Source organism: Brassica napus, chromosome C9, assembly GCF_020379485.1.
Source record: "Brassica napus cultivar Da-Ae chromosome C9, Da-Ae, whole genome shotgun sequence".
Taxonomy (NCBI): Eukaryota; Viridiplantae; Streptophyta; class Magnoliopsida; order Brassicales; family Brassicaceae; genus Brassica; species Brassica napus.
In genome coordinates, this window is record NC_063452.1 from 62,573,721 (window position 1) to 62,588,308 (window position 14,588).

At 34.2% G+C, this 14,588-nt stretch overlaps 2 protein-coding genes across 2 annotated transcripts; both read left to right on the plus strand.

Moving 5' to 3' along the window:
* The first annotated feature begins 6,874 nt into the window (after nt 1-6,874).
* Nucleotides 6,875-7,450, plus strand: LOC125592796 (agamous-like MADS-box protein AGL80). The gene has a single exon (XM_048768210.1). It carries the CDS (start codon nt 6,875-6,877, stop codon nt 7,448-7,450), a length of 576 nt encoding a protein of 191 aa, XP_048624167.1.
* A 4,522-nt stretch (nt 7,451-11,972) lies between these two features.
* LOC125592797 (agamous-like MADS-box protein AGL92) lies at nt 11,973-12,458 on the plus strand. Its single transcript, XM_048768211.1, has one exon. The coding sequence runs from the start codon at nt 11,973-11,975 to the stop codon at nt 12,456-12,458; it is 486 nt and encodes a 161-aa protein (XP_048624168.1).
* The last annotated feature ends 2,130 nt before the right edge of the window (nt 12,459-14,588 follow it).

Genomic DNA, 14,588 nt, shown 5'->3' on the forward strand with positions numbered 1-14,588 from the left:
GCTTAAACTTTAAATTCACACGTACATTTATTTATTGTCATTCTTGATTTCCCTCGAATGCTGGATCTTTCGTAGCTTGCTGCGGATTATCTTGTCTCTGACTAAACGTGGGTGTTATGAAAATAGTAAACCTATCATTGAGAGGATCCAAAACAAAGCTAGCAGCTGGTCAAATAAGTTTCTCTCTACGGCAGGGAAGATGGTGATGCTACAGAGCGTCCTGACGCCTGTTCCATCTCACGCGATGACATGCTTTAAGCTCCCTGTCTCTCTTTGCGATCGAATTCAATCCGCATTGACAAGGTTCTGGTGGGACGGAAAGGACGGGAACAGGAAAATGGCTTGGGTATCTTGGGAGACGATGACACATCCGAAACATGATGGAGGGTTGGGTTTCAAAGATTTCCAGAGCTTTAATGATGCTTTCCTAGGCAAACTGAGTTGGCGCATAATCCATCATCCCTCCTGTCTCCTAAGCCGCATTTTAAAGGGCAAGTACCATCAGGACTCCTCCCTACTCCAAGCGACGCACAAAGCTGTAGAATCCCATGGCTGGAAAGGCATTCTAACAGGCCGAGACCTTATCCTCAGCAACTCAGGTTGGGTAGTCGGCAATGGAGAGACTGTTCGTATGTGGAACGATCCCTGGCTTAGCTTCTCGGAACAGAGCAGGCCCATGGGACCCCAACCAGAAAACCAAAGCGAGCTTAGAGTTTCTAGACTCCTCCGAGCTGATGGAACAGACTGGGATAGAAAAGCAATACGACGCCTAATTCCCCACGAAGAAAACCGAATCCTGAGTATCAAACCAAGCAAAACCGGAGCTCCGGACAAACTCGTTTGGCTCGGCACTCCTTCTGGAGAATATACAACGAAGTCTGGATACAGAGCAGCTCTAGAAGTTACTGAGCGTAATGAGCCTATAGGCCCTGCAACTCCCTTCAAGTGGAACGATGGAATATGGCGACTCCCTACTGCTCCAAAACTCAAACTGTTTCTGTGGAAAATTTTCAGAGGAGCTCTCCCGGTGGGAGTAGGACTTGCCACACGGAACATCACATCAGCTCTAAACTGCAAGAGATGTAACTCCCCTGAATCTATCAATCATCTTTTTCTCCACTGCGGTATGGCTCAAGAAGTGTGGAAGCTTGCTCCATTCTCATCAAGCATTGATACTAGAGGATTAATAGATTTAGAAACTAGCTGGCCCTCGCTTTGTGATGCTGTTTGCCTTCCACCTACTGGCGTGAGCTCAGGCCCTCTAGCGCCATGGATCCTCTGGCAGCTATGGTTAGCTAGGAATAACTACATCTTCAGCAACAAGGAGACTTCCCCGCGAGATATCGTCAACAGAGCTGTCTCTGCAGCTCGCGAATGGCTAGGAGAACAAACAAAAGCAACAAAGGCCACATCAAAAGGACACACTAAAAACTCTCTCAGACCGACACACTCTGTTCAAATCAAAACAGATGCTGCTTGGAGAACCGACAGACAACTAGCGGGACTCGGCTGGATTGTCACTGAAGCAGAGGGCAGATCCTCCTTCCAAGCTCATTGCTACTTCGTTTCCTCCCCTCTAATAGCGGAGGGATTGGCGATGCGTGAAGCAATCTCGCTATGCATAGAAAAGGGTCACCGACATGTACACTTCGAAACAGACTCGACCACCCTGGTTAAAGCTCTCACGACTGGGCCTCCAGCAACTGAAATTTACGGAATTGTGGCAGATATCTCTTGTCTGTCTGCAGCTTTTGCTTCTATCTCCTTTTCTTGGATCCCACGTACTATGAATAGGGATGCTGATGCTCTTGCTAAGCAAGCCCTTCACAATGAATCTCTTTGTAATGCCCCTTTAAACATTGGGTTTTAACTTTAATGGAAGTTTGTGTTACAAAAAAAAAAAATAAACATTAGACTTAATAATTAGAACAACAAATATATTTAATATACTACCACAACAAAATATATAGTCTAGTCAACCTTTTTATTCCTAGACTACTAATTTGAGATATATTCAAAACTAATGGTAATTGAACAATTACCAAAATATTACAGTCAAATTATTATTTACCATACTACAATATGAAATATGTTGAAAATTAATGGTAATTGAATACATTCCTAACGTTGTCCATTTTGTGTTCTTGACTCTTCCTCTCAAATATCTGTATATATAAGATTACAAGTGCATGACTATATTTCAACATCACAAATAAAAGATAGAACTAAAAGCGACAGCCATGGAAACACCAAAACTGAAGTTGGCTGTCGAGGAGTTGGAGATGGATTATCTCATGCTCCAGATCCAAAATGGTAGAATGCTTGATGACCTTTCTCAAACCGAGACTGAGAAGTTAAAGTCATATGCAATTAAGAAGTGCCGAACTCTTTGTGGTGAGATCCCAATGGCACCTGGATTCCCAATGATACAGGGGGGAAGTGTCTATTTGATGGATAAGTGGATCAAGGATCCATCTGATAAAGAGGATGAGATGAAGACCTGTGAAGGAGAGAGCAGCAAGTCTGGTGGTGCGGACGATGCCTAATGAAGCAGCTAGCCGTCGAATAATAAAATTAATGTGTCTTGGAATAAAGTTGTTGTTGTTGTGTCTTTGTGTTCTCGTTTCATTTTTCTAGTTTTTGTTGTTTTGGTCATGTTTCTTGTTTTTTTTTTTTTTTTTTCTTGTTGTGTCTTAAACTTGTGTCTTTGTTTGCATATGTTAACCTAAATTAATGCAATGTTTTCCCGTATTCAACACTATGTTTTTCTAGGGTTCAACATAAAGCAAATTGTTTGAGAACAATAAGCTATATATAGGTACATTAATTTTCATGAATAGTTTGATATGGAAAAGTTTTTCTCATCGTTTCTTTTATGATGTTTAAACCTTAAATTCACACGTAAGATTTATTATTGTCTTTCTTGATTTTCCCTCAAACGCTGGATCTTTCGCTGCTTGCTACGTAGCAATTTTTTTTTTCTTTTTAGCCTTTAAATTAAAACTACAAATTACTCGGGTGCAACTGGAATGCATTTTTTTGGAATAAAAACTTCCTGAATACTTAATTCCTTCTCATTCCATAAAATATTCACCAGTTGCAATGAAAAGAAGGAATGACTATTCCATTTCATTCCATATTATTCCTTTCAATTCCAAAAAAAATATCAACATTCTTTTGAAAAACCATTCCACATCAAAATAGTTTTGGAACAAATGGAATATTAATTTCATTCCATTGAATTCCACTAATTATCATTCATGTAATTCCACTTATTCCTTTTATTAACATCCAGTTACAGCCAGTATCTACAATTTCAAGAGATTTGTTTTAGAGTGTGTGTGTGTGTGTCCTACTTTTTGCAGACTCTGGTCTTCCCATAAATGTCCAAATTACCCATTAGTCCAACGCTTTCAGTGTAATGATAAAAGAAAGCCAAAGAGGAGAGGGATAGAGAGAGTAGAATTACACCCCAAAGATTCCAATAGCATTCTTAGCTATGCATAGTTGATGTAGAGTACTACTATAAGGACCACTCTTCTGTGATTTCTCCTTCAAAGTACACAGAAATTTCAAGTGCAGTGTTTATAGACAAGGCTTTTGGGGTATTAAGTTGATTAAAGAATCTTGATTAACATTTGAAGCCTGTGAAGTGTGTGAGAGAAAGCTTCTATCTGCACACACACAAAAAATGTGATTCAGAATACAGTATACTTAGGATTCAATAGAGTAAAAAAAATTGCCAATCAACTATAAAACTAGCTTTATGCAGAGAAAGCTATGGGGGTCCCCCAGTCAAAAAACATATACGCTTCTAAACAAGTTTCAGAAGGATATTGCTACTACTTACCTATATCTACTGAGAGATATTCAGAGAGAGACACTACATAATGTGTTCATGAAGGTTTATATGTAAAATGTCCACTGAACTTCGACATGGATATACTTAGGAGAAACGTTTCATCTTCTAACAAATTCGTTCTTCCCTTTATAATATCTCTAGCCAGACTATGTACAAGTTCTCAACTACCTATTAACAGTGTTCCTGGGGGAAAAACCAAATTCTCCAATGTCCAAATCTATTGAAATCTCTAAGGTAAAAGGTCGAGGTCTGATCAAATAGCAATGATATTCATATGGAAAATTCATTTTGATAACCCTGGACCAGATAGTAATCTAGAAACCATGCTGCCATATTCTGTCTTAATCATATCCATTACGATCAATATCTCATAGTGCATCAAATTAGTTGGCAATTGATTCTAGCCATCAAATAGGTAATTCTTGAAGCATGATTTTTTTTTGGAACGCAACTTCACTGATTAAAAATAAACGTTTAACTGATTAAATCAGTTGTTACATGGCGTAAGGCCGCCTTAGCTAAGAAATCAGCATCAACATTCCTCTCTCAAGGAATCCAACAGAAAGAAATAAAATCAAAAGAGTTAGCATCTATTCTAATATATCTGAGATTATCCCATAAATCTCCAAAGGCTCAGTAGATGAATTGAGTGCTTTGATCAGCTGTGAGGAGTCTGATTCGCATCTTAGTTGCCGGATCCCCAGTTCCTTACTCTTCTTAATCGATTCCCTCATCGCTAAACCTTCGCCATAAGTGGTGACATAACAAAGTCAGTGGAGCTTGAAAATCTCTGAGTTTCTCTTGAATTTTTGATAGTCCACCCCAGTCCAGATAGCAGCCCCTGATGTCTCAGTCTTGAAGCATGATTTAACATATGTTTTTAATAGGAAAGAAATAAACCACATGTAGAAAGTGTGCTAACAATGTACCTGTAAAATGGAACTAGACACCACTTAGTGGCAGCTGATCAAGCTCAGTTACTAGCTCCATCAACTCAACATGATTTTCATTCCTGCATTGAACCAACTGCCTCCTTAGATCTTGGACCTGGTCATTAAGCCTCTGAATCTTATTTTCTTGTGAGAGAATTTTCTGCCATAAATAGAGATAGTCATATCTTTATTAGATCAGGCTAAGAAGGCATATGTGAAGCTAAGAGTGGGTGGTTTTCAGATAACTATGGTTAATGTAAGTTTCTTGAGAATCAAAGCAGCTAAAGAGAAGTGAAATGGATAAAGACAAACCTTTTCTTGCACAGACTCTTTGCCGTGCGGTATATGATGTTGCTCTTTATCTGGTTGAATCAAGGAACGACTAGCTTCAATTTCACTCTCAAGTTGCTTGTTTGAGAACAACAAGCTATACTTAGATAAATTGTCGTATTTAACTGGATTATCATTGGCATGCACGTCGAACAGTAGGTACATTAATTTTCATAAAGTTTTTTGATATGGAGAAGTTTTTTTCATCGTTTCTTTTATGATGCTTAAACTTTAAATTCACATGTAAGATTATTTATTGTCATTCTTGATTTCCCACGAACGCTGGATCTTTCTTTGCTTGCTATGGATTTTCTTGTCTCTGACTAAACGTGTGTGTTACGAAAATAGTAAACCTATATTAAAATACGATAATAAATCAACATTATACGTAATAATTAGAACAACCAATATATTTAATTTAATACTAGGTTAGATTAAGATCCGCGTCTTGGGCGGGATGAACATTATATACATAAATTATTTTATATATTATATGTTTTTTCATATCATAAAATAATAAATATATATTGAAAGATTAAAAAAATCAGTAACTATTACATATATAATTAAATTGGTGTGAACATATAAATAAATTTATTAATCCAAACAATATTTTTTTCTATTTGATATTATATATAATTAAATTTAAATTATATCAACATATATATAGTTTATTTTTAGTATTAATATCTATTAAATGATATTTTCTACTCATATGATTTTTTTTATCATTTATATCTGTTATAGCAAAAACATTAAATTATTAATACCAAAATTTTCTTTGTGAGATTAATAGTTTCGTAATTTATAATTTTTTTAAAAAAAATTAAGTTGTCAATATTTGTTCAAAACTTTTATCAAAAAAAAATTGAAAGTAAATATCAAAATTAAAATATTTATGTATTTTTATATGGTATATAGTTTAATTTAAAATAATATATATCTTTTAATATTAATACTTATTAAATGAGACTTTCTGCTTATATAATTTTGTAATCATTTGTATCTTGTTATAAAAATATTTTTAAACCATGGATCGCAAAATTTGAATGTCATACTTTTAACAGTTTTAGTAATTTATCGTCCTTTTAAAAAAATTCAAAATATAAAATATACATAAAAATCTAAATTTTTATTATATGGTTAATATATTTGTTTAATTTTTTTAATATTTCAAATTAAACAAACATGATAGAAGATACACTAACTTTTATCAAATTTTATTATTCAAAATCATTAATTGTCATATATACTTTAGTCACATTAAAAAATTCCGTAATTTTTATTTTAGAAAATAATGAAAAACATAAATAATAAATTTTTGGTTAGTTTAATAAAAAACTTATTATATATTTTGGTGGACCAACATATTTCTCTAAAATTTTTAAGAATTACTCTAATGATGACACGTGACTACAAAAAATGTTGTAATGCTTCTCAATTAATATTTAGGGAATGTTACCACAACAGAATATATAGTCTAGTCAAACTTTTTATTCCTAGACTACTAATTTGAGATATATTCAAAATTAATGGTAATTGAACAATTACCAAAATAGTACAGTCAAATTATTATTTACCATACTACTATATGAAATATGTTGAAAATTAATGGTAATTGAATACATTCCCAACGTTGTCCATTTTGTGTTCTTGACTCTTCCTCTCGACTCTCTCTATATATAAGATTACAAGTGCATGACTATATTTCAACATCACAAATAAAAGATAGAACTAAAAAGCGACAGCCATGGGAAGACCAAAAGTGAAGTTGGCTTGGGTCGAGGAACGAAAGAGAAGAGCAACTGTTTGCCAGCGGAGGATGAAAGAATTGATTCAAATGGCTGAAGAACTAACCATCGTTTGTGATATGAGTGCATGTTTGGTCTTTTACAACCGTAATAATGGTAAGCTGGTGGCGTGGCCATCTCTGGAGGAGGCTCAATCTCTCATCGACTGCTATAACGCATTACCGGAAACCGAGAGGAACATGAACGCGGATGATGAAGAGTCATCATTCATCAAGACCATTACCAAGGAGATCGAGAAGAAACTAGAGCTTTCTCGGAAGGCTGTCGAGGAGTTGAAGATGGATAATCTCATGCTCCAAATCAAAAATGGTAGTAGAATGATTGCTGATCTTTCTCAAACCGAGATTGAGAAGTTAAAGTCATATGCAAGTAAGAAAATTGCGTATTATGATAGAGAGTTACGTAAGCAACATCCGAATACGAGTGGCAATGAGCCATTTCTTGAGGATGACGATGGGGAGATGAAGACCTATGAAGGAGAGAGCAGCGAGTCTGATGGTGCGGACAATGCCTAATGAAGCAGCTAGCCGTCGAATAATAAAATTAATGTGTCTTGGAATAAAGTTGTTATTGTTATGTCTTTGCATTCTCGTTTCATATTTCTAGTTTTTGTTGCTTTGGTCATGTTTCTTGTTTTTTTTTGTTTTTCTTTCTTGTTGTGTCTTAAACTTGTGTCTTTGTTTGCATATGTTAACCTAAATTAATGCAATGTTTTCCCTTTCAACCATTGCAGAGCTCATCTCTTATGTAACACTATATGCTTTCTAGGGTTCAACATAAAGCAAATTCTTTAAGAATAAGCTATATTTTGATAAAGCATCGTATTTAACTGAGATTATCATTGGCATGCATGTCAAACTATAGGTACATTAATTTTCATGAATAATTTGATATGGAAAAAGTTTCTCCAACGTTTCTTTTATGATGCTTAAACCTTAAATTCACACGTAAGATTCATTGTTGTCTTTCTTGATTTTCCTTGACCGCTGGATCTTTCGTTGCTTGCTACGTAGTAAAACTTTTTTTAGCATATACATGAAGAATACAAATTACTCAGTAACTACAATTTCAAGAGATTTGTTTCAGTGTGTGTCCTGTCCAAGTTATTGACTTCACTCATTAGTCCAACGCTTTCAGTGTAATGATAGATGAAACCAAAGAGAAGAGAGAGAGTAGAATTACACCCCAAGATTCCAATAGCATTCTTAACTATACATACTTGATGTAGTACATCTATAAGGACCACTCTTCTTTGATTGCTCCTTCAAAGTACACAGAATTTTCAAGTGCGCAGTGTTTATAAACAAGGCTTTTGGTATTAGGTTGATTAAAGAATCTTGATTAACATTTGAAGCCTGTGAAGTGTGTGAGAGAAAGCTTCAATCTGCACACACCAAAAATGTGATTCAGAATACAGTACTCATGAGGATTTTCAGTAAGGTGAAAAAAATGCCCTTCTACTGTAAAACCTTTATGCAGAGAAAGCTATGGGGGTTCCCCAGTCAAAAAAAAAAAACGCTTCTAAACAAGTTTCAGAAGGATATTGCAACTACTTACCTATATCTACTGAGAGATATTCAGAGAGAGACACTACATAATGTGTTCATGAAGGTTTATATATAAAGTGTCCACTGAACTTCGACATGGATATACGTAGGAGAAACGTTTCATCTTCTAGCAAATTCGTCTTCCCTTTATAAAATATCTAGCCAGACTATGTACAAGTTCTCAACTACCCCTTAACAGTGTTCCCGGAGAAAAAACCAAATTCTCCAATGTACAAATCTATTGAAATCTCTAAGGTAAAAGGTCTAGACAGCAAGCAAAGCACTCAAGTATGCATGTGGCTCTGATCAAATAGCAATGATATTCATAAGAAAAAATCATTTTGATAACCCTGGACCAGATAGTAATTTAGAAACCATGCTGCCATATTCTGTCTTAGTCATATCCAATAAGATCAATATCTCATAGTGCATCAAATTAGTTGGCAATTGATTCTAGCCATCAAATAGGTAATTCTTGAAGCATGATTTTTTTTTGGAGCGCAACTTCATTGATTAAAAACAAATGTCTAACTGATTAAATCAGTCGTTACATGGCGTAAGGCCGCCTTAGCTAAGAAATCAGCATCAACATTCCTCTCTCGAGGAATCCAACAGAAAAAAAATAGCATCAAAAGAGCTAGCATATATTCTAATATATTATTCCATAAATCTCCAAAGGCTCAGTAGATGAATTGAGTGCTTTGATCAGCTGTGAGGAATCTGATTCGCATTTTAGTCGCCGGATCCCCAGTTCCTTACTCTTCCTAATCGCTTCCCTCATCGCTAAACCTTCTGCCATAAGTGGTGACATAACAAAGTTAGTGGAGCTTGAAAATCTCTGAGTTTCTCTTGAAGTTTTGATAGTCCATCCCAGTCCAGCTAGCAGCCCCTGATGTCTCAGTCTTGAAACACGATTTAACATATGTTTTTAATAGGAAAGAACTAAACCACATGTGGAACATGTGCTAGGGGAAAACAATGTACCTGTAAAAATGGACTAGACACCACTTAGTGGCAGCTGATCAAGCTCAGTTACTAGCTCCGTCAACTCGACCTGATTTTCATTCCTGCATTGAACCAACTGCCTCCTTAGATCTTGGACCTGGTCATTAAGCCTCTGAATCTTATTTTCTTATGAGAGAATTTTCTGCCATAAATAGAGATAGTCATATCATTATTAGATCAGACTAAGAAGGCATATGTGAAGCTAAGAGTGGGTGGTTTTCAGATAACTATGGTTAATGTAAGTTTCTTGAGAATCAAAGCAGCTAAAGAGAAGTGAAACGTATAAAGACAAACCTTTTCTTGCACAGACTCTTTGCCGTGCGGTATCTGATTGAATCAAGGAACGACTAGCTTCAATTTCACTCTCAAGTTGCTTGTTTGAGAACAACAAGCTATACTTAGATAAATCGTCGTATTTAACTGGATTATCATTGGCATGCACGTCGAACTGTAGGTACATTAATTTTCATAAAGTTTTTTTGATATGGAGAAGTTTTCTTCATCGTTTCTTTTATGATCTTAAACTTTAAATTCACACGTAAGATTATTTATTGCCATTCTTGATTTTCCCACGAACGCTGGATCTTTCTTTGCTTGCTACGGATTTTCTTGTCTCTGACTAAACGTGCGTGTTACGAAAATAGTAAACCTATACTAAAATACGATACTAAATCAACATTAGACTTAACGAAAAAGGACGGACAATTCCCTCTATCATTTGTAATCAAGCAAGTTGAAGTTAATGAAAAAGTTGTGTTTCAAAAAAATAAAAATCAACATTAGACTTAATAATTAGAACAACCAATATATTTAATACTACGTTAAGATCCGCGCCTTGTGCGGGATGAACATTATATACATAAACTATTTTATGTATTATATTGTTTTATATATCATAAAATAATAAATATATATTGAAAAATTAAAAAATCAGTAACTATTACATATATAATTAAATTGGTGTGAACATATAAATAAATTTATTAATCAGAACAATATCTTTTTCCTATTTGATATTGTATATAATTAAATTTAAATGATATCAACATATATATAATTTATTTTTAATATTAATATCTATTAAATTATGTTTTCTACTCATATGATTTTTTTAATCATTTGTATCTTTTATAGCAAAAACATTAAATTACTAATAACAAAATTTTCTTTATGAGATTAATAGTTTAGTAATTTCTAATTTTTTAAAAAATTAAGTTATTTTTTAGTCTAATCTTTGTTTTATTAATCATTGTCAACAATTACAGAGTTTAGTAAGAAGGATGGACATGTATGATACACCCCTTATAGATTATTACAAATAAGGGAAAACTTAGCTAATGTGTCCGCACAAGAATTAGCTTCGCGATAGCAGTGTTGAAAAAGACACCTTTCAAAAACCTTCTCCAACTCCATTATGTTTTTGTATAATATTTGTAGTTTGATGTTCTGTTCCTTAAAAAAATTAAGTTGTCAATATTTGTTCAAAGCTTTTATCAAAAAAGTAAATTTCAAAGTAAATTTCAAAATTAAAATATTTTTATATTTTATATGGTATATAGTTTAATTTAAAATAATATATATATATATCTTTTAATCTTAATACTTATTAAATGAGAGTTTCTTCTTATATGACTTTGTAATCATCTGTATCTTATTATAAAAAAATTAAATCATGGATCACAAAATTTGAATGTGATAATTTTAACAGTTTTATAATTTATAGTCGTTTTAAAAAATATTCAAAATATAACATATACAGAAAAATCTAAATTTTTATTATATGGTTATTGTGTTTATTTAATTTATTTTTATATTTTAAATTAAACAAATATGATATAAGATACACTAAATTTTTATCATATCTTTATCATTCAAAATCATTAATTTTCATATATACTTTAGCCACATTAGGCAATTCCGTAATTTTTTATTTAAGGAAATAATAAAAAACATTAATAATAAATTTTTGGTTACTTTAATAAAAAGTTTATTATATATTTAGATGGACCAATATATTTTTAAAAAAAAATTTAAGAATCATTCAAATGATAACACGTGACTACCAAAAAATGTTGTAATGGTTCTCAATTAATATATAGAGATATTACCACAGCAAAATATATAGTCTAGTCAAACTTTTTATTCCTAGACTACTAATTTGAGATATATTCAAAATTAATGGTAATTGAACAATTACCAAAATAGTACAGTCAAATTATTATTTACCGTACTACTATATGAAATATGTTGAAAATAAATGGTAATTGAATACATTCCCAACGTTGTCCATTTTGTGTTCTTGACTCTTCCTCTCGACTCTCTCTATATATAAGATTACAAGTGCATGACTATATTTCAACATCACAAATAAAAGATAGAACTAAAAGCGACAGCCATGGGAATACCAAAAGTGAAGTTGGCTTGGGTCGAGGAATGAAAGAGAAGAGCAACTGTTTGCCAGCGGAGGATGAAAGAATTGATTCAAATGGCTGAAGAACTAACCATCGTTTGTGATACGAGTGCATGTTTGGTCTTTTACAACCGTAATAATGGTAAGCTGGTGGGGTGGCCATCTCTGGAGGAGGCTCAATCTCTCATTGACTGCTATAACGCATTACCGGAAACCGAGAGGAACATGAAGGCGGATGATGAAGAGTCATCATTCATCAAGACCATTACCAAGGAGATCGAGAAGAAACTAGAGCTTTCTCGGAAGGCTGTCGAGGAGTTGAAGATGGATAATCTCATGCTCCAAATCAAAAATGGTAGTAGAATGATTGCTGATCTTTCTCAAACCGAGATTGAGAAGTTAAAGTCATATGCAAGTAAGAAAATTGCGTATTATGATAGAGAGTTACGTAAGCAACATCCGAATACGAGTGGCAATGAGCCATTTCTTGAGGATGACGATGGGGAGATGAAGACCTATGAAGGAGAGAGCAGCGAGTCTGATGGTGCGGACAATCCCTAATGAAGCAGCTAGCCGTCGAATAATAAAATTAATGTGTCTTGGAATAAAGTTTTTATTGTTGTGTCTTTGCATTCTCGTTTCATATTTCTAGTTTTTGTTGCTTTGGTCATGTTTCTTGTTTTTTTTGTTTTTGTTTCTTGTTGTGTCTTAAACTTGTGTCTTTGTTTGCATATGTTAACCTAAATTAATGCAATGTTTTCCCTTTCAATCATTGAAGAGCTCATCTCGTATGTAACACTATATGCTTTCTAGGGTTCAACATAAAGCAAATTCTTTAAGAATAAGCTATATTTTGATAAAGCATCGTATTTAACTCAGATTATCATTGGCATGCATGTCAAACTATAGGTACATTAATTTTCATGAATAATTTGATATGGAAAAAGTTTCTCCAACGTTTCTTTTATGATGCTTAAACCTTAAATTCACACGTAAGATTCATTGTTGTCTTTCTTGATTTTCCCCGACCGCTGGATCTTTCGTTGCTTGCTACGTAGTAAAACTTTTTTTAGCATATACATGAAGAATACAAATTACTTAGTAACTACAATTTCAAGAGATTTGTTTCAGTGTGTGTCCTGTCCAAGTTATTGACTTCACTCATTAGTCCAACGCTTTCAGTGTAATGATAAATGAAACCAAAGAGAAGAGAGAGAGAGTAGAATTACACCCCAAGATTCCAATAGCATTCTTAGCTATACATACTTGATGTAGTACATCTATAAGGACATCTATAAGGACCACTCTTCTTTGATTGCTCCTTCAAAGTACACAGAACTTTCAAGTGCGCAGTGTTTATAAACAAGGCTTTTGGGGTATTAGGTTGATTAAAGAATCTTGATTAACATTTGAAGCCTGTGAAGTGTGTGAGAGAAAGCTTCAATCTGCACACACCAAAAATGTGATTCAGAATACAGTACTCATGAGGATTCAGTAGGGTGAAAAAAATGCCCTTCTACTGTAAAACCTTTATGCAGAGAAAGCTATGGGGGTCCCCCAGTCAAAAAACATATACGCTTCTAAACAAGTTTCAGAAGGATATTGCTACTACTTACCTATATCTACTGAGAGATATTCAGAGAGAGACACTACATAATGTGTTCATGAAGGTTTATATGTAAAATGTCCACTGAACTTCGACATGGATATACTTAGGAGAAACGTTTCATCTTCTAACAAATTCGTTCTTCCCTTTATAATATCTCTAGCCAGACTATGTACAAGTTCTCAACTACCTATTAACAGTGTTCCTGGGGGAAAAACCAAATTCTCCAATGTCCAAATCTATTGAAATCTCTAAGGTAAAAGGTCGAGACAGCAAGCAAGCACTCAAGAAAAAAGTATGCATGTGGCTCTGATCAATTAATAGGTATGATATTCATATGGAAAATTCATTTTGATAACCCTGGACCAGATATTAATTTAGAAACCATGCTGCCATATTCTGTCAATCATATCCAATAAGATCAATATCTCACAGTGCACCAAATTAGTTGGCAATTGATTCTAGCCATCAAATAGGTAATTCTTGAAGCATGATTTTTTTTTTTGGGAAGCAACTTCATTGATTAAAAACAAACGTCTAACTGATTAAATCAATCGTTACATGGCGTAAGGCCTCCTTAGCTAAGAAATCAGCATCAACATTCCTCTCTCGAGGAATCCAAATAGCATCAAAAGAGCTAGCATCTATTCTAATATCTGAGATTATCCCACAAATCTCCAAAGGCTCAGTAGATATGAATTGAGTGCTTTGATCAGCTGTGAGGAGTCTGATTCGCATCATAGTCGCCGGATCCCCAGTTCCTTACTCTTTCTAATCGCTTACCTCATCGCTAAACCTTCTGCCATAAGTGGTGACATAACAAAGTTAGTGGAGCTTGAAAATCTCTGAGTTTCTCTTGAAGTTTTGTTAGTCCATCCCAGTCCAGCAGCCCCTGATGTCTCAGTCTTGAAGCATAATGATTTAACATATGTTTTTAACTGAAAAGAAATAAACCACATGTGGAACATGTGCTAGGGAAAAACAATGTACCTGTAAAAATGGACTAGTCACAACTTAGTGGCAGCTGATCAAGCTCAGTTACTAGCTCCGTCAACTCAACCTGATTTTCATTCCTGCATTGAACC

Bases quoted from the DNA above. Each gene is read 5' to 3' on its own strand.
- LOC125592796 (XM_048768210.1), top strand. From the start codon at position 6,875: ATGGGAAGACCAAAAGTGAAGTTGGCTTGGGTCGAGGAACGAAAGAGA.
- LOC125592797 (XM_048768211.1), top strand. From the start codon at position 11,973: ATGGCTGAAGAACTAACCATCGTTTGTGATACGAGTGCATGTTTGGTC.